The sequence below is a fragment of the Amblyomma mixtum genome, chromosome 3 (assembly GCF_055824585.1).
Source record: "Amblyomma mixtum isolate Tamu chromosome 3, ASM5582458v1, whole genome shotgun sequence".
Lineage (NCBI taxonomy): Eukaryota > Metazoa > Arthropoda > Arachnida > Ixodida > Ixodidae > Amblyomma > Amblyomma mixtum.
This window is the reverse complement of record NC_143014.1, coordinates 42,921,193-42,947,373: the sequence shown is the minus strand read 5'-3', so window position 1 is coordinate 42,947,373 and position 26,181 is coordinate 42,921,193. Positions and strand designations below refer to the sequence as shown.

The following is a 26,181-nucleotide window of genomic DNA, read 5'->3' as shown; positions in this document are numbered from 1 at the left end:
GGGCCAGCCTGGTCGTCGCAGCAGGGCAATACGTCGGAGCCCGTTTGACGGCGGCAGGGTGGCAGGACTATTATCAGCAATGTAGTAATTCCGCGTGGGTAGCCGGAGAACTTGTCGCTGACTTCCAAGTACGCGGTGTGAGATAGCGTGTGTAGTGTTGTGATTCGCGGCCAGCGCAGATGGCGAAGACTAGCATTGAATGGGGACGGCTGGTGCGGGCCCTGTGTGTGATCTTTGGTCTAGATTGCTGAACATTGTTTTTGAATGCTATAACTGCGGTGGCTGTGCGTAGTCATAAAGGAAGAGATGACGGGCTTATTTATATAACTCTCCTCGATGTCTTTAGGAAGTCTTCAAGGTGCCCAGTGAGAAGGAAGCACGTTTTTCGAAGGTTCTCGGCCCGAATCAACGACGTCGCTCAGTTACAAGCACGGCTGAGTGAGGGCGAAGTACTGCATTCGAAGGCTAACTAGCGCACGCTATCTGCTGTGCGTAGATATATTTCCAAAGACCGTGGCAAGCCCGCGCACGTTCTTTTCATCCTTTTTGGCCACGTATTTTAGCGCTGTGTAATCTACATTACTACCTCGCCTTCACGACGTGTGTTAGCCGGTCTTCGCTGAGTTCTCAAGGAGTCGACCGACCAGGCAAGGCTTGCAGTAGATCATTAAAGCATTGGTCGGCTGTACATCACGATCTTTTTAAGCATGAAATGCTTTTAGCTCCTGTTGTTGGCAGTGTGGTGATGTCACGCCGAGACCGAGAGCCAACATCCGGGCACTGAAACGAGAGCATCCGGGCACCGTACGAGATGTAACGAGACTCTACGAGAGAGGACCGTGGGGGGCCGCTTCCGCGACGTCCCAAGGATGCCGCTGCGGTCCCACACTCACGTATGTAAAAGACCGGCCTTTGGGCCTTCAGCTCATGACGTTTGCCCCTTTGGCAGGCAGATGTTTTCACGCTCGCGGAGTATTAGAACGCGCTGCTTGTACATTCTTGTCAGGCCTGCGTCTCGTCGTGTCCGCGTACGCTTCTTCAACGTCCTGCATTTCAATGCCGCCATTTCACAGCTGTTTAAGCCGAACAATGGGGCCTGATGAAGGGGAGGGAGGAAGCGTCTTGCGGAAAGCGATCGCTTTGCGAGTGATACGCCATAGCAAAAGACTGCTCGCCGCTGCCGACAACGCCATGATTATGCAGCCGCTCCGGAAAGCGACCAGGCCGCCACGGTTTGCGCCTGCCTACCTAAGCCCGCACTACTGCAGGCGATCTCTTCGACGCAACAAGAAGAGTGTGGTGTGGTGTGGTGAACACTAGACCCATTTCAAGATTTCGACTAGTACCATCTACAACCAATATGTTATGCCCGTAAACATTTCATGCTTACTCTACTCTCGATTACGGGAGAGGCAGTTTTTTTTTTCATTCACTTCGGTGGGCTAGTAAACTATTTCGTTCCTTCTCCCGTTAAATAGCTAACAGGGATGTTACTGGCCAAGCAAGGATAGGGGAATGACGGGATCGTTAGCGCATGTAAATGAAATAATGTTGGAATCACGGTGTCCCGAACGGAAGCACAAGAGTTATACTGCCTCCAGGAAGCCATCATTCGCAGCATGTCATACAATGGAAGATTGGGAGAAAAAAAAAAAGTTTATTTCTCTGTCTCCTCAGACAGTCTTCGCACGAGGCCGGCCACCGGGAGCGGCAGGTGACGGCTTCGGCAGCCGCCCCACGTGCGAGCCCCAGTTGTTCCCCTCTGGTGGGGCTGTGCTTGGCCCGGCGGGGACCTGTGAGAGAACAAAGCGGTGGCATCACTACGTGTAAACACAGCCCGGGCTCAAAGTTGCGATCATGCTTATCTTGGACTCGCGAATACTTCAGCTCTAGTGTGGCGCGTACTGCCGAGATTCCCGGCCGTGGTGGCTGCTTCTAGACAGAAGCGCGCAGTGCGAAAATACTCCTGTACATAGATCCTGGTGTGCGTCAACGGTCCCCAGGGAAATAAAACTAACCACAGACCTCCGCTCCGGCGTACCTAATAAGCGCAGCCCTGCCGAAAAACACGCCAGGAAATAATCTTGGACCCATTAGAAAACCTGTGGGTCCCCGGCGGCAGTGGGGATCGCACCCAGCACCTGCCGAATACGAGGCGGATGCTGTACCGCAAGGCCACCGCTGTACTAAGGAAGCTTCACTAAGGACGAACCCTATATTACGGTGCCGTGAGCTATGCAGTAGACCATGTATAAGCTCTGTATGTGCTGACTGTGGGCGCATGGAGAGGAACCCTAGCGTGAGCGTGCTGTGGGCAGCCCCGCAGCTGCGGACGCCGTTCTGCCAAGTGATGAAAGGAATGTTGTGCTCAAACATGAATTAAAAAAGCTTTTAACCTAGCTCAGATAAAAAGAAGCATATTATAAATTACTTCTACTGGCAAAATATTATGCAACTTGTTTTGAAGGAGGTGCGTTAAAAACAAGAGGTACTCTTTCAGCGCCACCACATCCACTTTTCTAAACTGATTGCCGTAGAAAGGAGGGTTTAGGCACTAGAACGCGATACTCCGTTCACTATTCAACGGAAACCAAGACCTTTCAAGACAGGATACTGTTAGTAGTGTAATGGCCACTCACGAGATGGCGCCATGTATCCGTTGGTGCGCCCAAGGAGGTCCTTAGGTGCGCCGTCACCGTTTCACCTTTTCGTTGCTCTGGGTGTGTGTTAATAAAAAATGGCAGCTTAACAATGTGTGTCGTTCCCATTTTCCTTGCTCCAAGGTCGTTGCGTTGGCTTCGTGCCAAATCCACTCAATCCGCGACTCTGAAAGATCTGGTCACCCTGCGTACTCAACAAAACCAACAGGTTATGGGCCCAGGACAACGCATCGACCGCATTTTTGGAAGAAATGAGACGGATTGCATTGATTGAGTGATGAAAAGGTGCGACCACGTTGAAGAGAACGTCAAGCTACACCACCTTCTCTACGTCGTGCCGATGTCTTCGGAAGTTTTAGACAGGCGTGAGCGTTGTGAAACTGTCGGGAAGAAGTGACTGACTGACAAGTGGTGTGTGCCCGTAAAGTGAGAAGTTCGTTTTTTTTTTTTTTTTGTAAGAAGGACTGACCGTCACGCGACACCGGCGTTGCTGCAAGCTCCGCGTTGGATGCGTACGGAAGACGCTTCGACTCGTCGGGCATGAGTGCGGCAAATTTGTCAGGAAGAAGTGACTGACAAATTCTTTTCAGTGGATGTTGGTGGCGAAATTTTTCGGGAAGAAGTGACCGACAAATCGTTTTCGCGTACGCTAACTGAGAAACAGCTTCGAAAAAGACGTGGGTAGTCCCTCTTGCATTCCACGATAAGGGAACATGTCGGCATTAGACGAGTTTAGACTGCCGAAGTTGTCATCAGGTAGCTATCGCACATGGTCGATAAGGGCAAGAGCTGCTCTCGTACAGAAGGGATGCTGGGAAGCGATCGACCCCGGATTCTCGAATAGAGAAATGAACGAGCGAGAAAAGCAGACTGACAACAAGGCCCTGACCTTTCTGTTCCTTATCGTCGAGGACAACTACTTGGATGACATCGGGACTTGCAGAACTGCAAAAGAAGCCTGGAATACGCTGCAGGAAATGCACTCAAAGTTTGGACTCTTGCATATACTCCAGTTGATGCGCGATTTTTTCAATGTAAAAATGAAGAGAGACGAGTCAATGCAAGATTATCTAGGAAGATTGATGGTGCTGCATAGGAAGTTGTCAAGCGCAGGCTATGCATTTACAGACAAAGAGGTTGCATTAGTGATGCTAATGGGGCTTCCTGACTCATATGAACCGCTTATTCTGAACTTGGAGCAAGATGAGCAAACCCTCTCGACCAAAGCAGTGAAGACAAGGCTGCTGATCGAAGAAAAAAGAAAGCTGCGTCATGAGGAAGATCGGTTAAGCGACGAAGAGAGTCAGACAAGGGCCCTAGTCACTAAAGCTCGATTAAGGACTGACAGCAAGCAACCCAATGAGAAGGTGCATTATCAACTCACTGTCAAGAAGGAAGAGAAGGTTCGTCAGTGTACCTCAAGTATGCAAAGGAAGAAGGTGCGATGCTTGGCTTGTGGCAAAATTGGTCATATAGCCAAAGATTGTGACCAGTTTCAAGATGAAGCGGACGACGAGAAGAAGAGAAACTCATCACAGGCAAAGATTGCAACACAGATGGCTTTATGGGCCAAAAATGTGATAACATCACCTCCTTATGTGTGGCATCTTGATAGCGGTGCTACAGATCACATGACATCGAACAAGGCAAAGATCACTGATTTCAAGCCATGCGAGTCAGGAGTGGAAACGGCAGACAAAGAATCCATGAGTGTCATGGGGAAAGGAAGAGTTCAGATTCAACTATCTGAAGAGTGTGGTGGGTCGTTCATCACGTTAGAAGATGTCCTTTATGTGCCCGAGTTGAACTGCAACTTACTATCAGTCGGAAGAATTGAAGAGCGAGGTTTGCACTTGACGTTCGCAGGGAGCAAAGCCGAAGTTACAAAGGACACTGGTGAACTGATCCTTACTGGAACTCGAGAAGGACGACTGTACTCTGTTAAGGAAGAAACAATGTCGACGAAGATGGCAAAGACCAAAGACACAGCTTTGTGCCACAGACGACTAGGCCACCTTCATCAGGATGCTGTTCGACGTCTCTGCGGAGCTAGTGAAGACCCTGTGAAGGACAAATGTGACAAATGTTGTCTGGGGAAGCTTAGGCGAAGCAGTTTCCCAAAGGGCCGAGGCAACACGGGCTAAGGTTCCACTGGAGCTGGTGCATTCAGACGTGGTTGGAAGGATCACACCAACGACCAAAGGGGGCTCAATTACTTTGTTACCTTCACAGACGACTACTCCAGATATACTGTTGTGTAGCCCATGAAGGCCAAGAGCGAAGTGCTTGAGAAGTTTGACCAGTAAAGCCGCATGGCGGAAAATCTGCACAACACGAAAGTGAAGACCTTGCGCAGTGGCAATGGAGGAGAGTACACAAGCAAAGAGTTCAACGAGTATCTGGCCAAGCATGGCATAAGGCACCAGTTGACCATTCCTGGCACACCTGAGCACAATGGAGTCGCAGAGAGAATGAACCAAACGTTGCTTGACACGACGAGGCGCCTTCTCATCGAATCAGGTGTCACCAACAGTCACTGGGCTGATGCCGTTGTCACTGCAAGTCACATCAGAAACAAGTGCCCATCGAAGGCGATTGTAGGAGAGTCACCAGAAGCTCTGTGGACAGGGGGAGAAGTGAGACTGGACCACCTAAGAGTGTTTGGGTGCAGAGCATAGAGTCTGTGAAACAGACGGTGCAAGGGGAGCAAGTTGGACCCAAAAGCAGAAGAGTGCATACTGGCCGGCTACCCAGAAGGAGTGAAGGGGTACAAGCTGTGGAACCAGGAGGAAGATCGCTTCTTTGTAAGTCGAGACGTTACCTTTGAAGAAGAGTGCTTTCCATGCAAGCTTACCCAAGTTGCAAGTAGCAAGACTGAAGCACATAGCAACACTGATTGCACTGTCATGTTACAAGTTGAAAACAGCTTGAGCGAGCCACATGATGTTGGTAGTTCAGATCGCAATGATACTGATTGCAACTATGCTGAAGAAGTTGGCTCATCAGCTGATGAAGACGAGGCAACTACACAGGACGAAGGAGCTACGCAGCGACTGTCCAGCGTGGCAGATTGTGGTACACAGGCGCTAAGACGGTCGGAAAGACTAGCAAACAAGAAACCACGTCAAAAGGAATGTCACGGCTGCTGCATAGCCAGGCAAAACAGCCAAAGAGATCCAGAAACTTTACATGAAGCCTTATCTGCACCATACAAGGAGGAATGGAAAGCAGCTATACAGAGTTAACTGGACAGCCTCGAAGCTTCCAATACATGGGAGCTAGTGCCACGTCCGAAATACAGACAAGTCGTAAAATGCAAGTGGGTGTTCCGCATGATGTACAATGAAAATGGTGACCTAGAGCGGTACAAAGCACGGTTGGTTGCATGCGGATATTCACAAGTGAAAGGTACCGATTACAAGGAACCCTTCTCTCCTGTAGTGAAGCTGAGGTCCATCAGGACACTGCTGGCCATAGCAGTTGAGAGAAATTGGAAGATCCATCAGATGAACATCACGGCAGCATACTTAAATTGTATTCTGAAGGAGACCGTCTACATGGAACTACCGCAGCCTTTGAATGACTGTAAGAAGGATGAAGTCTGCCTTCTGAAGAAGAGCCTTTACGGGCTACGACAGTCTGGACGGGAGTGGAACCTTGCTTTGGATAAAATGCTCAAGTCAGAAGGGATGACAAAGTCAAAAGCAGAACCCTGTGTTTATATCAACAAGAAGAACCTCATCGTAGGAGTCTACGTTGATGACATGCTGATCATCGCAGAAGATGAGAAAGAGATTGCCGACTTCAATAGCAGCTTGGGTCAAGTATTCGATGCAAAAGACTTCGGTGAGGCTAGCTACATTCTTTCCATACGACTGAAGAGAGAAAGAGATGGAAAACTAACGCTGGACCAGACGGCCTACGCTAACGACATACTGAAGACGTTTGGCATGTCAGACGCAAAGGCAGCATCGTTCCCTTTGGATCCTGGAAGCAAGCACCAAAGAGGAGACAACAATAACTCATCAAGTGAGGACCTACCTCGCAAGTACAGACAAGCAATTGGTGCATTGCTTTACCTTGCCGGAGGCACAAGGCCGGACTTGGCTTTTGCGACTACTTACATGAGCCAGTTCAATGAACTTCCCAGAGATGAACATTGGAATGAGATAAAGCATATTCTTCGCTATGTGAAGCATACAAAGAATAATGCACTAGTCTACCAGAGAACTGGAAGTGTATACAAGCCTTTTGTGACGCAGACTGTGCTAGTGACAAGGCTGACAGGAAGTCATTCAGCGGGTACGTGTTCACGCTAGCTGGTGCTGCAATTTCCTTGAGTAGCAAGAAGCAGCGAATCACTGCATTGTCAACAGTCGAAGCAGAATATGTCGCAATGTGCCAAGCTACGAAAGAAGTAATGTGGTTCCATAATCTCATGAAGGAATTAATGCGCACGAATTTTAATGGCTGACAACCAGGGTGCAATTGCGCTTGCGAAAAGCCAAGTTGCTTCAGATAGAAGCAAACACATTGACCTCAAGTATTATTTCCTGAGAGAAAAGGTGGAAGAGGGAAAGATACAACTCCAGTACGTCGAGTCGTCGAACAACTGTGCTGACCTCTTCACTAAGGTCTTAAATGCAAGAACGACTCTCAAGCACTGTGAATGTTTGGGCATCAAAAGTGTGGGCGCAATGACTGTCCGTTAAGGGGGAGTGTTAGTAGTGTAATGGCCACTCACGTGATGGCGCCATGTATCCGTTGGTGCGCCGTCGCCGTTTCACCTTTTCTTTGCTCTGTGTGTGTGTTAATAAAAATGGCAGCTTGACAGTGTGTGTCGTTCCGTTGGCTTCGTGCCAAATCCACTCAATCCGCGACTCCCAAAGATCTGGTCACCCTGCGTACTCAACAAAGCCAACAGATACCACCCTAAGCGAGATCCCATGCATTTATTTCTTCACGTGCCACTATTAAAATATGTCCTTGGAGCAACCTGGACGAGGCCTGAATTGGGCTTCTAAGCAGCCACCACGCGATTGCTTGTTAAGGGCAAGGAGGATTCGCCATTATATGCTTGCGTCATATGAATTCGTTAAAAGGGAATATAATGCGGAGACAAAACTCTCCGCGTTTTGTAATAAGCAGGGGATTGGCCTGCCCTGTGCGCTACCGTTCATAAAGAGACATTCCTGCTCTCACCTGTCCGTCCAACATGGCCGCCTCCCGAGGATGCTCTTTGCATGGCCCAGGTTTGTGTCGAGCGGCAGCTTTCTCCATGCTTCCCAGTCGAAGCTCCTGCCTCAGAAGCTCGTTTTCTCGCAACATGCGACGCAGTCGTGCCTGAGCCTCCGGCTCCGAGAGTGTGCACAGCACTTCTTCGGGATGTCGCCGCTGCAAGTCTTGTTCTTCATACCCCATCACCTGCCACTCCGGGACTTCGTTGTTTCGCCAGAGGGCTTGGTATGGATTTCGAAAGAGAGAATGCATGCACACACTTTGGGGCTCTTCACAGTAGCTGGACCCACAATACTCGTTGGGGGAGGAAGACGGCTGTGTGTGGCACATCCCAGCTGATCGAGGTGTTGTGCTGATTTCTGGTTGCACCCGTATCTCGGCAAGCGGTTGACGGGCCGGGGCCAAGTAATTCTGTGCACCGGTGGCAGATGAACTCTGGGTGGGCGGCCCGAGGTTGTTGTCCGGGCTTTCGTCTTCGACGTAAATGCTGAACTCGGGCACGCCGTACTCACGACCCTCGCAAGAGGGCAACGTGCTCTCAGGGAAAGGCGTTGCATCGAGAAACTCGCCTAGTGCTGTTGGCGTGCTGTACAGGTGACTGGGCGACTCAGTTACCGGCACTGTAGCCGTCGCTTCACTCGTGCTGGTGGCTTCCTCGCCGTCATACCAACCAAGTGGGCCACGCGACAACTGGTTGCAGTCTTGTGCGGAACCTGGCCGTCCTTCGTCTTGTGCTTCACTGTATTTGTTCTCTTGTCCTGAAACCTGAAGCTTCTCCCCGGTGCTGCTCTCAACAGCGTCGTCCCCGTAGGTCGTTGCCTTCGCCGACGCTTCAGCGGCCGTTAAATGTTCTGGTTTTTTCTGCTTCGACGCATGACTTTGGGAGCTTAGGTCTTCTTCAGCCAAATTCACCGAGGTTTTCTGCTGAGCCATGTTTACTTCGTTGGTACTCTCGTCAGTCTTTTCTGGGCTTTTGAAGCTGCGCACTATATGCAGTGCAAGGCTCACCTCTTCAGGTGTTAAGGCGACTTGAGGACGTCGACGCCTCGGCGTTGGCGCCACACGAAGCGAGCGCCGTTTCTGACCAGTCGGAACCTGAACTCGTGCGGAGCCACCTTTGCCACGTAGCTTTGTAGCCGCAAGCTTGCGCTGCGGGTTGGTAGTAGAGGGGGCGTTCGTGCAGCTCATGAGTGCACGCAGCTCGCTGCGTAGAATGTTCCTCAAGCAGCATAGGTCATTTCCTTTCGGAGGTTCAGCGGCTCGCTTAGCGGCGTGGCGAGCTTTACGCGGCCGTGTTGAGTTCTCTGAAGCCATCGCAGGAGGTGCGAAATCTCCGTAGGCCGCACCGGTCCTCGAGGAGTGCCGCAAGCAAACTTCCTTCGCTCGCTCTCTGACGTCGATTCCAGCAGGCGCTCCCTGCTGGAATGAAACTTGGCTCGTCTTCGATCAAAGCAGGTGCGAGACTGATGATGATGATGATGATGTCCTCGGGTTGAATGACACTGAAATTTCTAGCCTCTTTTTTTTTTCTTTGCAGTAACCAACTTCTTCCTCTTCTCTCAGTCTGAGATATCTGCGCATAGAAAACGGAAATGAAAATTGTTTATGACGGAAGCATATCATTCATAACCTTCCTGATCGCACATCGGCTACGTTTTTTGCGTAATCTGAATGCGAGATCGCAAGATATAATTATGAGCGCCTTGGATTCCCATTTGTGTGAAAGGAATGTAACAAAAAACAGTGGCTCATTGCCGCAGGAATGGCTAGCACCATTAAATAAATAAGTGACGTACGTATTTGAAGACTAACATGGCCTATAATTCCCATCGAGCGCACACTAAACGCTCCTCTCACAGTATAGGTGCGGACGGTTCACATTCTGTTCGAAGCGCACAGACACGATTTATATTCTTTGCAAAAAGCGTCTCGACACAGCACTACCTTTCCTATGAAGCTTTTATAATTTATTTAGCCTATTATTTATTTATTTATTAATTTATCTGATTTAACTTAGTAGATAAATGGAACCCTTGTTACTGACACTGAAGTGTTTGCTGGTTTGCTAGCGTGCGCGGGGTTGAGGTCATGCAATAGCTACTTAGAGAAAAATATCACATAACTTGATCTTGAAGCTTTACTGCACATCTGTATTTTTAGACATCCTAGGGGACACGAGGAGGAAGCTAGACGCCTCGCGCCTACACGCCGAAAGAGCGCGGGTTACTTCGACGCCGGCATCATGAAACGCCCAGCCGTTCTGAGCGCCCCCCGCCCCATGATATCGCGAGGAGAGGCATGAAATTTTTGGATGCGTGCTTTTTTGTTTGCAGTTATGCGCAACACAATAGCGTACATGAGTCACGACGTGGTATTTACCTACGGGAGTTAAATATTTTATAACAGATTTTTTTTTCGTTGTTTCGATTTCAGCAATCGAACGATGGCTGTGACGTCATAGACTATTTAAAGGGCCACTGCCCAGGGTCCGGACATTTTTGAAAAACAAGCCCACTGCATAGATGAGGCATCGAAGATAACCTCTGCAAAATACTAGAGCCATGCGCGCCCCGAAAAGCTGCGAAAATTCAAATCAAAGCCCGCTCGTTCTTTCCTTCCTTCAAAAACGGGCCCGGCCCACTACTCTGAACCCCGTTGACGTCATGGGGGGTTACTTTCGCTGAAGGAACTCCATTGGTGCATCGTTCTGACTGACGGGAGAAGATTGGGAGTAGCCTTGGCGTCGCGTCGTCTGCACAACGCTTTCCGCAGCGCCTTCTGTTCTGGCTCATGCCTACAAACCCGCATGAAGGAACAAAAAAAAAAATGCGGAGGGAGCGTGCGGCGACAGCCTTGAACCCTTGCCATAAAAAGTAAAAAATAGTAAAACTGAGGGAGTTGGTTCGCCCCCCCCCCCCTCCCCCCGCCGTGATCACCTCACGAGACGTTCTGCGTACGCGCTCCCTTCTCAGATTTTTTTCTTCTATGCAAGCCCCCCAAAACAAGGTTTTGATTACTAGTGCAGCAGAGCCTTTCCCTCGCTCGCCCACTTGACCGCTCCGCACACACACCGCTTATCTTTCGTGCATCTTGCGTACGCCTTGACTCCAACGAATGACATATGCTTTGGAGCGGAGAAAAGACACAAACACACAGAACACAAACACGCATGGAGAAAAGCAAACGGGCGGTTGCCGGGTCCGCGCTTCGCCGTGTGTTTCGAACACAACCGACTTCCGCCCCTCCGCACGTGAAACGGTGGGGAGGCCTAAAAGAAAATGAAAAGGTGGCTCGTTAACTGGGAATGGCAAACAGATGTATGAAAGGATGCGCTCGCTAACAAGTCTAGGTGGTCGAGCCGATCGCGCCTCTCGATCGTTCAGTGTGCGGAGAAAATGCAAAAACCAAGAAAAGAATTCTATTGAAGGCGGGGCCATGACGTCGCCCTGTGACGCACTCCACAGACACCACGCCTCCGGCTTACACCGGAGAAGGAAGGGGTGATTTTGCCTTGCCGAGCCTACTCGACGAGGAGCGGGAGAGAAAAATTTCGAGGAGGGAATGGAAGGAGAGGAGGCTCGCTCAAAGTGAGGTAGAGAGTGTCTGCTGGCCGCGGGTGGGCAGGGGCCCTTTAAGGTGACGCGAGTCATGCAAAAACTGCGATATATTCGCTGTTTGTTTATTTTTTGAGATCACGACTCTTGGACTGGCTTAATAGTTGGCATGTATTGAAACGAAGAAAGCAGCGACCATACTGCAGTTTTTGTATGCCTCACGTCACTTCAAATAGCCTGTTGGGTACAGCCGTCATTCGGCTGCTGGAACCGAAAGAAGCATGTAAGAAAAAAATTAAATTATTTTGTAGTCAACATTATACTAACTGGGAGACCTGATATTATATCCTATATATTGATCAAACTGCACAGTGGGTGCATATCATATACGCTGAGAGCCCGATCGCAGCAATGCTCTCGTTCCTTCCGGCGTCTTGGTTTTCTGCAATTCCCACGAAATGAGACGAAGAGCGTTGACAGTGTCCACAATTTGCTGGAGAAAAGCAGAAGCCCCCGACGGCCCTGAAAGTGGCCCCCATCAACTCAATGTCTGAACTTTCATTTGAAAATATGATGGTTGTCCTGCACAAGGCGTGTGTTTTGGCAGGAGGAGCGAGGCTTCCGCAATGAAGGCCCAAGCAAACGTGTGTTCACTAATGCTGTGATTTTTCTTTCGACAGGGCAAAGAAGAGAGCCGAAACACAGGCATAGATGGTTATTTCCATACTTATTCATCTTACGAGTCTCTTACCAAGCGTTCTTAGTGAAAACGATCCATCATATTTACTCCGTGAGATTACTTTCAATGTCCGGCCGTTGACGACGACGAAGCAGCACTGGCACCCGCTCGCTTTTCGCATGGGCCGGAGAGAGGGAAACAGAAAAGAAAAACTATTTTCAGTGGGAGCCGTAGGGCCCCTAGTCCAGGTCTCCAGAGGCCTCAGCTGTCAAGTGAGCCCGATTGATAAGCTTGAGCTGGTCTTCCAGGCTTCTGCAGCGTCCTTTAATGGGGGTTGTTTATGTTTGGTGCTAGCTGGGTTTGTTGGCAAACTGATGTGATATAAGGTAGCAGATTCGTTGAATTCCGCGCATTTCCGGTGTACCGCCTTGTCGAGCGTGCTCACGAGGTTCAGCATGGGCTGGGCTCGTCCTATATACATACCACCGCATGATCGAACAAAAGTCTACTTACCTATGGGCGAAGTTCGAGCCTAAATAAACAAGTAAACAAGCACTACGAGCACATGAAAGAGCAGCGCACCTTGCTCCCTCCGCCATATCCACATCTCATCTCACAACTACCCCGCATTCTTCGTTGAATGCAAACCAACGTGCTCGTTATCCCGCACAGACGTCTTTTATTCGGCTTCCGCAGAGGATCCAAACTGCCTATATTGTTCTCATCAGATCGCAGACACCGAGCATATGTTTTTCATGTGCAACGCACTCCTTACCCCTCTGCCCCCACACACACGCGGACGCGCACAGACAACCTTGAGCGCTTGGCCAAACTCGGCGGAGCTGGATAAACAGCGGGCTCTAGCCGAAAAATGACCCACCTTCTGGGGTCTTCATCTCCTCCGAAATAAGGCTTTTTTGATTGACTGACTGAGCCTTACTCGATTAATGAGAAAGACGGAGAGGGTGCTAGCTGTTCGTCCTTAACGCGACGCAGAGAACGGATCAACCTTGGGGCTCTTGGGCTCTTCGCAGTAGCTGGACCCACCATACGCGTTGGGGGAGCAAGACGGCTGTGTGTGGCCCAATCCAGTTGACCGCGGTGTGGTACTAATTTCTGGTTGTACCCGTATCTCGGCAAGCGGTTGACGGGCCGGGGCCAAGTAATTCTGTGCACCGGCGGCAGATGAACTCTGTGTGGACGGCCCGAGGTTGTTGTCCGGGCTTTCGTCTTCGACGTAAATGCTGAACTCGGGTACGGCGTACTCACGACCCCCGCCAGAGGGGAACGTGCTCTCAGGGAAAGGCGCTGCATCGAGAAACTCGCCGAGGGGTGTTGAGGTTCTGTAGATGTGATTGGGCCACTCAGTTACCGGCACTGTACCCGTCCATTCACTAGTGCTGGTGGCTTCCTCGCCGTCATACCAACCAAGTGGGCCACGCGACAATTGGTCTTGTGCGGTACATGGCCGTCCTTGGTCTTGTGGTTCACTGTATTTGTTCCCTTGTCCTGAGAACTGAAGCTTCTCTGCCGTGCTGCTCTCAGCAGCGTCGTCGCTGTAGGTTGTTTCGCCATTCGAAGGAGCAGGAAATGGCGTTTCTTTTGATACGTGGCTGTCCTGCGCTGTCTGTTGATCTTCTGCTGTCTGATTCACAGCGGCCGTCTGCGATGGCTGAAGAAAGATGCAGGAAGAGTTTGAGTCCGGTTCCGGTGGGCCAGCGACAGCGGTCGGTGCAGTCGGCAGGGTGGCGGCGAATAGTCTATCCATGGCGGTGGTAGCCGTTATCTCGTTCACCGCGGAGTGCAGTGAACGGTCACCATCCGTCTGGCCATCTAATGCCATGCCCGCTTGCGGCTTCGTAATGTCCCCTTCCTGGTAGCAGCTGTAGCTGGGCCGTTGCGGGGACACGTTGCCTGGTGTCGGGGCCGGCGGGAAGTCTTTATCTTGGTGACAGCTGACCTCTATGTCTTTCGTGGCTGTCGTGTCATTGCGGAGCCAGGGTCCGTGCTTCTCGTGCTCTGCTTCTGACGAAGCAGGCACGCGGGGGGCGAGTGGCGACGGCATAGGCGCCGCACACGGTGGATTATCAACGTCCGGCTGGGCGGAATCTTGTTCTTCAGGCATAGATGCCGCGATCTCCATATCTGCGGCCTCTAGCTTGGTGCGGTGTGGCGCGTCAGGGCGCCAAAGGGGGCGGCCGTCTGGAATGAAACCTGGCGTGTCTTCCATCAAGCGGGTACGAGACTGAAATTTCTAGACTCTTTTTTTTCTTTGCAGTAACCAACTTCTTCCTCTTCTCTCAGTCTGAGATATCTGCGCGTAGAAAACGGAAATGAAAATTGTTTATGACGGAAGCATATCATTTATAACCTTCCTGATCGCACATCGGCTACGTTTTTTGCGTAATCTGAATGCCAGATTGCAAGGAATAACTATTAGCGCCTTGGATTCCCATTTGTGTGAAAGGAATATTTTATTTATTTTTTTTTCAGATACGGTCAATCCCTTTGGGATTTTTACAGGATGGGCACATATATTAAAAAGGTACAAATCGAATACAAATGGAATGGAATACATTAAGAACACTGTTGGTAACAAATAATTACATGAGTGTGGAAAAAAATACAGATAACAGAAAATAAAACACAAAACGAGCGAGCATTTTTCACAGAAAAGGGTGCAACTTTATAGATTGTAAGTAATGTGTTCATACAGATGCTGTTATATGCAGTGATACGAGTGGTCTGTTGTACTGGTCTAATCATGTTTTAATTATCGCGCAACTGTTCTTTTACCAGCGTTACAAATTTCTGCAAAGATGTATTAGTAACGATAGAGGGGTTCAAACTATTCCATTTTTTTATGACAAGCGGGAAAAATGAATATCTGAAACAGTCGGTTTGGAATGCGTGCTCTCTAAGGGTTAATGGGTTTTTATGCCTTTATGGTCTGGATTCATATACAGGTATATATAACGAAGCATCTATGTTTAATGTGTTATGTACTAATTGGAACAATAATTTTAGTCGTGCTTGTTTGGCGCGTTTCTCTAAAGTAAGAATACATGCTTGCTTTAGTAGGCACTGAGTGCATCTTGCTAATGAGTGCCTCTTGCTAACTATTGTATAACGTTTCTCTTTTTTCGTCGTTTTTTTTTGCACTTTTCTCTAACTTTTATGTACTGCCCCACTCACGTAATGCTCCAATGTAAAGCAGCCTGTGAGTAACTTGAATAAATCACTGGTCCTGTATTTGTTAAAGATAGATCTAATTGCCTTTCGCTGCACTCCTTCTAGTTTGTTAATGAGCTGTTGTGTATAGGGAAACCAAATTGTGCGTCCGTATTCGAGAACTGATCGTATAAATGTGTTATATGCTAATTGTTTGGTCTCCGGTGGCGCTTCTCGAAGCCGTCTTCTAAGGAAGAACAATCGTGTTAAAGCAGATGATACTATACTGTTAATATGTGATTCCCATCTTAGATCATGTGAACCCAGTGGCTCATCGCCGCAGGAATGGCTAGCTCCGTTAAATAAATCTGTGACGTAGGTCTTAGAAGACTAACAAGGCCTATAATCCCCATCAAGCGCACACTAAACGATCCTCTCTTTGTTCAAAGCGCACAGACACGATTTATATTCTTTGCAAAAAGCGTCTCGACACAGCACTACCTTTCCTATGAAGCTTTTATAATTTATTTAGCCTATTATTTATTTATTTATTTATTAATTTATCTGATTGAACTTAGTAGATGAATGGAACCCTTGTTACTGACACTGAAGTGTTTGCTGGTTTGCTAGCGTGCGCGGGGTTGAGGTCATGCAATAGCTGCTTAGAGAAAAATATCACATAACTTGATCTTGAAGCTTTACTGCACATCTGTATTTTTAGACATCCTAGGGGACACGAGGAGGAAGCTAGACGCCTCGCGCCTACACGCCGATAGAGCGCGGGTTACACCGACGCCGGCATCATCAAACGCCCAGCCGCTCTGAGCGCCCCCCCCCATTTTCTGCTCAGAAAAGGCACTTGTAATGGCTATATATTGAATATGGCCCCAGGCGCAAACTGAAAGAACCACACTCAGTGTAATACTGAGCAACATTATCAACATCAATATGCAGTAAAGAAATGTGCATGCATGTAAAAAAAGAACAAAGCCTTGAAAACAAAGCCTTGAAAACAAAGCCTTGAAAAGAGTACACGCAGGCTTCAAATGACAACACAAAATGGCAAAGGCGGTAATTGTGCTTGCGTAAAAAGCTTCAGATTTATAGCCTATCAGCTAATGGGAGGAAGAGTGTGTTATGGCAGAACGGTGGTAAAAAAAATCTGGCGTAGTGTGTACCGTGACGGTTAAGGGACGCGAGTTAGCATTTTCCCATGCTTGTCATTTAAATCGTTTTAAGGTTGTGGTACGAACAATACATTCGGGAAGGTTTTAAGTTTCACAGTCTGGGCAAAAAATGAGCGTGCGAAAGTGTCAGCGTTTGATCGAGGGGCTGAACATTGTATCTGCAGGTGTTCCTTGAGCGCACCATCGTGCAGTGTTAATGACGCATCGTGCAGTGTTAATGAAGATGACGCTCGTGCCGCAGGCATTTCAATTCACACACACCTTGCTGTGGAAATTTTTTCGAGCTCTGAATAAAAGTGCTTTAAAATCGACGCGGCCATGTGTGTCCTGTTACGCTCCACGTCTAACTGAAAAATTCTCGCGTTTCTCCAGCAGTTAAAAAAAGTAATAATTATTCTTATGGATAAATTATTCAGTTCATTGGGGAACGAAAAGTACACTTAAAGGGCCACTGACCAGGGTCCGGACATTTTTGAAAAGCAAGCCCACTGCATAGATGAGGCATCGAAGATAACCTCTGCAAAATACTAGAGCCATGCGCGCCCCGAAAAGCTGCGAAAATTCAAATCAAAGCCCGTTCGTTCTTTCCTTCCTTCAAAAACGGGCCCGGCCCACTACTCTGCACCCCGCTGACGTCAAGGGGGGCTACTTTCGCTAAAGGCACTCCAATGGTGCATCGTTCTGACTGACGGGAGAAGGTTGGGCGTAGCCTTGGCGTCGCGTCGTCTGCACAACGCTTTCCGCAGCGCCTTCTGTTCTGGCTCATGCCTACAATCCCGCATGAAGGAACAAAAAAAAAAAAAAAACTGCGGAGGGAGCGTGCGGCGACAGCCTTGAACCCTAGCCATAAAAAGTAAAAAATAGTAAAACTGAGGGAGTTGGTTCGCCCCCCCCCCCCCTCCCTCCACCGTGATCACCTCACGAGCCGCTCTGCGTACGCGCTCCCTTCTCAGTTTCTTTTCTTCTATGCGAGCCCCCCAGAACAAGGTTTTAATTAGTAGTGCAGCAGAGCCTTTCCCTCGCTCGCCCACTTTACCGCTCCGCACACATACCGCTTATCTTTCGTGCATCTTGCGTACGCCTTGACTCCAATGAATGACATATGCTTTGGAGCGGAGAAAAGACACAAACACACAGAACACAAACACGCATGGAGAAAAGCAAACAGGCGGTTGCCGGGTCCGCGCTTCGCCGTGTGTTTCGAACACAACTGACTTCCGCCCCTCCGCTCGTGAAACGGTGGGGAGGCCTAAAAGAAAATGAAAAGGTGGCTCGTTAACTGGGAATGACAAACAGATGTATGAAAGGATGCGCTCGCTAACAAGTCTAGGTGGTCGAGCCGATCGCGCCTCTCGATCGTTCAGTGTGCGGAGAAAATGCAAAAACCAAGAAAAGAATTCTATTGAAGGCGGGGCCATGACGTCGCCCTGTGACGCACTCCACAGACACCACGCCTCCGGCTTACACCGGAGAAGGAAGGGGTGATTTTGCCTTGCCGAGCCTACTCGACGAGGAGCGGGATAGAAAAATTTCGAGGAGGGAATGGAAGGAGAGGAGGCTCGCTCAAAGTGAGGTAGAGGGTGTCTGCTGGCCGCGGGTGGGCAGGGGGCCTTTAAAGGGTCAGTCTACTCACCGAGATGAGTGTATAAATAATGGCATATTCTGGTAGTTGGCACCCTATAACATCAATAACGAGGGGTCTTCGCCCTGTTTAGGCAGGAATTTATATTTTATTTTGGCGTTAAAAGTCGCGTAAAAAAGCATGGTGGCGACCCCAAACGTTCATTTTGTTCAAGAAAGTGGTAGTCTTTTTTTGTAGAAGCATAAGTGAATATACTACGTACCATTTGTATGCCCCAATGTCAGAGAAACGCACGTTTTGTTCTAGTAAACTGTATAAGGCGTACCGCTCGCTTTTTCTGTAAATCACATGAATATTTATAGTTCCACGTACGCAAAACGCAGGCACATTCCCACTTTTAGTTCAGCGTATGCTAGCAGAGACGCAAAAATAAACTCAGCCTATAGTGGCGCCATCTGGTCGTCAGGACGGGAACCATTGCTGTAAACAAACCGACTCTCCACTTAAGCCTAGGAGCGGCAGAATCGTCACTCTAATTATTAAAATAAAGCAAATTCATCTCTTATATGTTTTCTTATAGGCGAGATGAGACGAAGCGAAAGACAGGCGCCCCATTTATGGCCAGTGAACGCACTGAAAAAGGCAGCAACAACGAAAATTCAGTCCGAAGCGAGAGGTCCGGCTTTGACGGGCGCCGCCATGTTTGTCGCCGCGCGGCGGAAATCCAGATGGTTGCCAGATGAGACTACCATCTCATACAGATGGGTTTCCACATTAATAAATTCTATTTTAAAATGTTCTACCGCACTCCTTGGCACCACAGCTGGCTAAACGGTAATTTGAGTAAAGAGCTATATCGGTTGCCGCAAAGAAAATATGGTCGATAAAATTCAGTAGACTGACCCTTTAAGTGGGACAGCATACCGCCATTTATACTGCTTCAATTTATTTTTTTAAATTTCAAAGTGTGCGACCAGTCTTGAAAGATTAAAGTTAGGTGTAATATGTAATACTCGCCTCATTGTGCCAAAGATGAAACCTTCGATCAAAGTTTTGAGTACAAGCATACTTAGATCGCTAAGCTATGCGAGGGATAGCGCAAACGAACCAAAGCTTCGCTTTGATCACCACAGTGAAGTACGAAAGGCAAATCTTTGGACTATCTCGTAGCGTGCTTCACAACATTGTTTTTGATTAGACCACTGTAAACGCATTCCGCAGTGCCAGGCACTAGTAGTTCAAACAGAGATTCTGCGAAGGAGAACCGCGGAGGCGGTCAAACGTGCTGCATGCCCGGCTGTGGTAACAACACGAGAGAGGACATCAACATTTTATTCCACGTATTCCCCAAGGACAAGAAGCTGAAGCTTCGATGGGGGCGCAGGATAAATCGGCAAGGTTCGCAAGGGCGATTTACCCTGTGGAAGCCTTCGAAACACCACAAAGAATGTGGTGCGCATTACGGACACCTGCTGTGACTATCGCTTCGAGAGAAGACGGTTGTCTGCTGCTAATGCTTTCCCAACTTTCCATTTTCATCGTACATAACATGCATATGAACGCGATCTTATGCAACATCACATCACACGCCCAAGCGGTGGCTGAAGCGTTGGCGGCGAAACAACTCCTCCCTCCTCTCGCACGGACACTTAATCACGTCAGAAAAGGCATAGTATTGCATTCCGAATAAATTGCAGCAACGTTGCACGCATATTCAACTGCTGCTGAAGTTGAAACAACACCACCCCGAACGATCATTGCAAGACCAAGCTGCCTGATGACTTGTCAACAGCAGCAGCAAAGAAAAACACACCTGGAAGCTAACACGCCCCAAACGAAAAGGGCACACCCATTTCGGGCATCTGGACAGCAGCGGGACGAGGAGCGATGGGCACATGCGAATCTTCAACTTCGGCTGGTGACCTGGGCAGAGGACGTCGCGACTAGGTACGGCCTGGATGCCACAACCGGCAGCCTGAAGGCCGCCCGCAATGCTGCTGCATAATTTTCGTTTTTTTAAGGCTTTTATAAATAAAGTTTTCCACCACCACCATGGGCACATGAGCGGCGAGGGCCCTACGTATACATGCATTGGGCGAACGCCGGTCTTTGCGTGTACTCTTCACCTTTTCCTCATTAAAATTCCTTTCTCTCTCTTTGCGTGTACTGGTGCTCGGCTGGTGATCCATGGCTGCGGAACTCAACATCCGATTGTGTCATTCGATGCAAAGACACAGCGGACAACGCAGGAAGACTAAGAAACAGCGATGGCGACGAGATGGCAGAGAAAGGCTTTCCGGTGATAAGGCGCAGTCGGAGATGGGCGAAAAGACGCGAGCGCGGCGCCGCGGGCGCCGCTGCTCTCCGTTTTCCCAAAGTGCGTTGCGCGGCCGCATGGTGGCGCGGCGGAATTTGTGAAAAGGTCCATTAAAATTGGCAGTGGTTTAGGTCTGGTTAAACCTGGAGGATTGCGAAAGCAACGAGGAGAGAGAGAGAGGGGATGGAGAGCACGCGGCAGCGGCGGCGGCCCCGGCAAGCTAGCTATGCGCCGGTACTGCGCATGCGCAACTGGCGAGCGCGGCGGCGGCACCTCTGAGTCACCCGCGCAGCGACGGCGGCGGCGCGCCACCTGTGCGCCGTGTGACGTCACTGCTCCTCGCGCATGCGCAGTATGGCCTTTCGTTAGCTCCGCGAAATGGCTCGGCGACTCGCGTAGTGTTGCTTTCGCAACAATAAATACTGAGAATGCTCCTTGCCGACTGTAACAGTAAAGCTTAGTACAACAGAGGTGCGCTGTACGGCATACATCTCTCCGCAGTACTGACCGGCAAATTCGATTCCTGCGCATAAACAGTTGTTGTGGTTGGCTTGAAACGCTGCATTTTCTTTAGGGAGACATACTGTTCTGTTTTTCTCTGCGGCGGCAGTGGTGGTGTGAATGCATAGACGAAATTAGCCCTACAGTGGCCTGTCGGCAACTGCTTCGCCTGCGTAAACGATTGTGTCTCTACCACTGTTTCATGAGGCCAGTGTCAGGCTAACGTTTTTCATACCCTGTCGTTACGTTTAAGCCGACGAAGCATTGCCGACGAATTCTTTTTTCCTTGCGCTCGTTTGGCGACACGCAGAGAGGTACGGGGAAGATTACGTGACGCAGTGGAACTTCGAGTCTTGGAACGAGCCGGACCACAAGGGCTTCGGAAGCAACTTCACGGAACAAGGTAACTTTGCGGCTTGCGTCGACACGCACAAACTGCATGTTCACGGTGAAATAAGGTAGCTCCAACGTTCCATTTTAAAGATGGGGAATTCGACATGACAGTGTGTATCGCGTGCGAAAAGCCCGTGGACTTTTTGTTTAGCGAGAAAATTATTTAACGCAATTTTCAGCCGTGAACGTCGGCCGAAGCTTTTATTTCGCGCAGTGATGGCTGGTGCAAGGTTAGACAAAAGCTCCCAGGTCTGCTTTTGAGCGGTCCAGTACGGCATTGACGGCGCCTTTGAAGCTATGTGTACTCTGGGATGAGGATGAGACTTCGCGCAGTGCAGGGTTTCGAGCTTCGTGTGTGCCCGAATTCAATGCTTCGAAGTGGAGCCTGTCACCTGGAAATTTTGATCAATCCTGTACATTTGTAGTCTTGTCTTTCTTGATCTCCACGCAACCGTTGAATGTATGGAAACATCAGAATAGTACAACTGTACTGTAACGGCAGCACGCTTGTACGCCCGTTTGAGGGCAGCATGTGAGTGAAACGATTTCAGTCATTGATATAGGGTATTATATTAGGGTACAAGGTATTAGTACAGCAGTATAGGGTACCTCTCTGCTGGGAGCTCCTTCTGCGTGAGGACTGCTTCGATACAAGTCTCAGCGAGGGCATGCTGTGTGTGCGAGAATTCACCGTCATTAAGGCCCATCTCCATGGACACATCGGAGGCGCACCAGCGCAGCGCTTACGCGCCCAGCGCCGCACCGCGACAAGCGTCGAAAAACACATGCAACTCGATGGCCTGTCGCGGCTACCGCGTTCAGCTCGGCTCGGCGAAGCAAACGGCGCGAAGGGCCGTACCGGATGCCGAGAGAACTACGTTCTCTGATTGGTTACACCGACCGCAAACCAGCGAGTCACTTCCGGCGCCGGCGCGAGCGAGGCGCGAATATCTGACATGGACAGATATTTGCCAAGCGCCAGCGCCGGCTCGCGTCGGCGCGTCGCGCATGCGCAGTCCGGCTCCGGCGTACGCTGGTACGCGTAGGCGCTGCGCTGGTGCGCCTCGGATGTGTCCATGGAGATGGGCCTTTATGTGACCGATGACGGTAGCTTCGAGACCAACGGCGACACCAAATTCTATTCTGGACGCCCCACAGGACGCAAAGAGAGTCTTCTTTTTTCTTTAGGTCACTGTCGCGAGCGCAATAAGCGCGGCGCGCTATCAGCTTTCTGTGGTATTTCGCGGGCCTTTGCTTTTTTTCTTTTTGCTAGCAACAAAAGCGACGTCCGAAGGTATTTAGCTAGAAATTTCCTCGTCGAACGTTCCTCACGACGCTCGGGAACGTTTGTCGTTATTTAACGCGCTCATTATTAGTGCGAAGTGACTAATCTGATAGGCACCAACCCCGAGCAAAATCGTCTTTTTCGCGTCCGCGAGCGCTCTGTTCCGCGGCACTGCTCGCTCTTCGTCGTGTTTTACGTAGTAAAAGCCCTTGCTTTCGCACTGATTCGAACGTAGTAAACATTCTCAGTAGTTTTTTTTTAACGTGTCTTAGTTAACTAAAAAGGTGTAATAAAGAAAATAAGCTAGTTGCTAGTGCAGTTGGTGTGTGACGCCAGTTACTTGGTTCCATCTATCTTCAAATTCACTAAATATCAATAAAAAAAAAACTAACGCTGTTTTCTTCAGATCAAAAAACCGTATATTGGGCAAGTTACCTGCTTTAAAGCTGAATGATTCAGTAATTGACATCGTGCCTGCAGTCAAGTGTCTCGGAGTATTCTTCGATGAACACATGTCATGGAACTTGCAAGTGGAATCAGTTGCTACAAAGGTTTCTGGCGTGTCTGGTATTCTTTCAAAATTATGGTCATATCTACCAAAATGCATTAAACTTCTAATATATAATTCATTATTTCTATCAAGTCTAAACTACTGTCACCTGGTATGGGGCACTACTACTGTTTCAAATAAAGATAAACTCTACATTTCTCAAAAGAAAGCAATTCGCGCCATCATGAACACTCCATTTGACAGTCACACACAACCACTTTTTGCTGAATTAAACTTACTTCCTATCCCGGACATGTACGATGCTAACTTGTTCAGGCGCTATGAAGCTGCCATAAAAAAGAATAATACCGCATTAGTTAAGATTGCAAACCTAAAGCTAAAAACTAGTATTCGTACTACACGACAAGCTGAAAACTGGGAAATTCCATACTCACGAACAAATTATGGACTTCAAATGTGTCGTCATCTCCTTCCTTCGTACTTAAACAAATGTAGGTAGAAGTTTCTTTTTTTTCGGTTTTCTTTTTGTTACGAATTTTCTATTTCTTTAGTCATTGTTTAGTTTTTATTGCAGTCATTCTCTTGTTGACATTTCATGCAATATTCTATGATATTAAGAACTGCCTTCATCGTAGATTTGTTTCATACATGCCTGTATTTATATTCCTAATAACTGTACCAAGTCACTTACCTTCTGTGAACTTTCATTTGTCTTCCTTTTTCTTTTCTTTTTTTTTCTGAGAGCTGTGTACAATTAACTTGGAACAATTTTCTCTTGCTGTATGCCATGCTGCCATGTAGAAAAGGGCCGTGGGCCTAGTGAAGCCCATAAAGAGGCTCTTTGTCCACGACCCTCAGCATTTTTGCGATGCTGAAATAAAGATTTGATTTGATTTGATTTAGACTGCTTCAGTTAAAAAGAAGAGGGAATTTCACACCTGTTAGCTGGAACAACAACAACAACAGCGACAACAACGGCGACGACGACGACGACAACAACAACAACAACACCCTGCATGCTTGCATATACAAGACTGCAGCTGTCCGCCTTTCGCAGGCATATGCAACTACTACGACGCGTGCTCGGAGGGTCTGCGCGAGGCGAGCCCCCTCCTGCGGCTGGGCGGCCCAGCCGAGAACCTGGCTTCCAGCCACCGGTCGCCGCTGGCCTGGGCGCTGCTCGGCCACTGCGAGCGGGGCGCCCGGCTGGACTTCATCTCCGTGCACCAGAAGGTGGGTGTCCGAGCACGCTTCAATACTGCGCGAAGTGAACAGGCCTCCGGCAAGTTCCCCGTTAGGGTAGACCGACAACAACAACAGCAGCAACAACGAAAAATAACATATACACACAAGAAACTGCTCAACTGCTGCAGGCATGTATTCCCACCGATCGGCCATGGGAGTCACTGTATTGTTGTTGTTATTAGCCACTGTATTCTATCGCTGCTGTCTTCTTCGTCTTCCTCATCTTCCTATTATACGTAGTTTACCTGGATAGCGTACACAAACTGTCATATTTACCTACGCGATCAGCTATGCAGTGTATGCTAGCATGGGTACGCATACAACGTGCGCTCATAAAGATATCAGTGATTTTTATTCTTAAGATTAAAATTAAAATTAAAATTAAAAAAAAATTATAGCTTAAAATTAAGCGTGCACGCCTCAGAATGCATTTTTGCTACGGGGTGCGCGAAAAAAGCGCAAACTGCTGGATGCCTGGAGCAACGAGGCGTATTTATTTTCACACAGCACCTAATTATTTATCTATAGAATTAATATTTTACGCTTAAAGAGCACCATATAGTCCGACAGTTTCATTTACAAAAGTGTAGAACGTTGAAATAAACCACGTGCAGCATTGTAGAACATAGAAGGAGCCAGAGTTTCTGTGAATGCAGAATTATTCAGGACTTTTTGTTTTCCCTCCATGCCCGATAAACCCCATGGAGGAGACCAAGTTGCCCTCGATGACAGCGGCTACGGAGCCGTTAATCTGAGCGCGCCGTGTGAAGGGCCACTATACACTCTCAACAGAAAGGTGTAAAAAGGGAGTAACGCTGTCCTCTAGTGCACACCCTTTTATAAAAGGGAGTGGGCCAGAGGGGGTCCTACTCTCTTTTTACTCCCGTATGGGCGTATTCGTGTTTGGAGTGTAGCGAGCCCTTCCAGGCGTCGAAGGTTCAAAATTTCCGCGAGCATTTCAAATTTCGCGTCCTGCGTTTGGAGCGCGGAAAACGATTTTACCGCGGCGACAATTTTGCTATTTCAGCTGCCTCTTGAAGCTCAAAAACTTTCCATTCTCACTCATCTTGAGTGATTTAAAAGTTGATTTACAGGTTTTAACAAGTCATTTGCGGCTTGCTCCAAAAGACCGCCAACACTGCTACATCAGTTTAATTTCAGCAGCATGTCTCATTTTTTCTCTAAACTAATAGCTCATTGCTTCATGGTTCCAGTGAAATATGCAGGGTACGCCCTGTATATTGCACTGGTAAGGACTGCAAATGTTTCGTGTCTAGCTAAACGGGTCCCCTACACCGAGAGAAACGGGGATTAGGGATGAATTGGATGGAAAGGAGACAGCGAGGTATAGTCGTGCAGATAGGTGCGTACTCACACCCGTGAAGCTCAGTTCTGAATATCTCTGTACACTCGTGCTGAACAGGCAAGGCCAACTCGACCGAAGGGCAGTGTTTGAGCTGCTCTGAGCGTAACAATTTTGCAATGGACGAGACAATCCTTTACCCGAGAGAAAAAAAAAAAAGCAGCATGGAGCAGAGTTCATTAAATTACGGTAGTGACGGGAAAATGCCGGTGGCGGTCGCAGGGGAACGCCACCACGGCAGGCATCGTGGAAGGAGAACTGGACGCGCTTTCCAGGATCCGAGACCGATGCCCCAGCCTGAGTGCGAAGCCCTGCATTAACAAGTGAGGAGCGATGCTTTGAGCACGCGTTGACTGATTGTTGTGGTTTGCTGCAAATATTTGCTGCAAATATTTGCAAATATTCGGCGATGAGGTCGCGTGTCAGTACACTAGGCAATAAACGTACAGTACATGCATTGCATGCGCGCCTCAGTTTGCTTCGAACGACATAACA

At 48.8% G+C, this 26,181-nt stretch overlaps 2 protein-coding genes across 2 annotated transcripts in view; one reads left to right on the top strand and one right to left on the bottom strand.

Annotated features, from left to right (window-relative positions):
- Idua (alpha-L-iduronidase) overlaps nucleotides 1–26,181 on the top strand; it is a 79,992-nt gene that overhangs the window by 28,333 nt on the left and 25,478 nt on the right. Inside the window, exons 4-6 of the mRNA XM_089578911.1 lie at nucleotides 21,200–21,292; nucleotides 24,136–24,311; nucleotides 25,909–26,009. Coding sequence (XP_089435037.1) covers nucleotides 21,200–21,292; nucleotides 24,136–24,311; nucleotides 25,909–26,009 — 370 coding nt within the window. The remainder of the gene's footprint in view (nucleotides 1–21,199; nucleotides 21,293–24,135; nucleotides 24,312–25,908; nucleotides 26,010–26,181) is intronic.
- LOC149349935 (uncharacterized) lies at nucleotides 1,662–9,344 on the bottom strand. The gene is made up of 2 exons (XM_089578909.1): nucleotides 7,863–9,344; nucleotides 1,662–1,793 (listed from the first exon to the last, which is right to left on the bottom strand). Exons 1-2 carry the CDS (start codon nucleotides 9,210–9,212, stop codon nucleotides 1,674–1,676), a joined length of 1,470 nt encoding a protein of 489 aa, XP_089435035.1. The 5' UTR covers nucleotides 9,213–9,344; the 3' UTR covers nucleotides 1,662–1,673.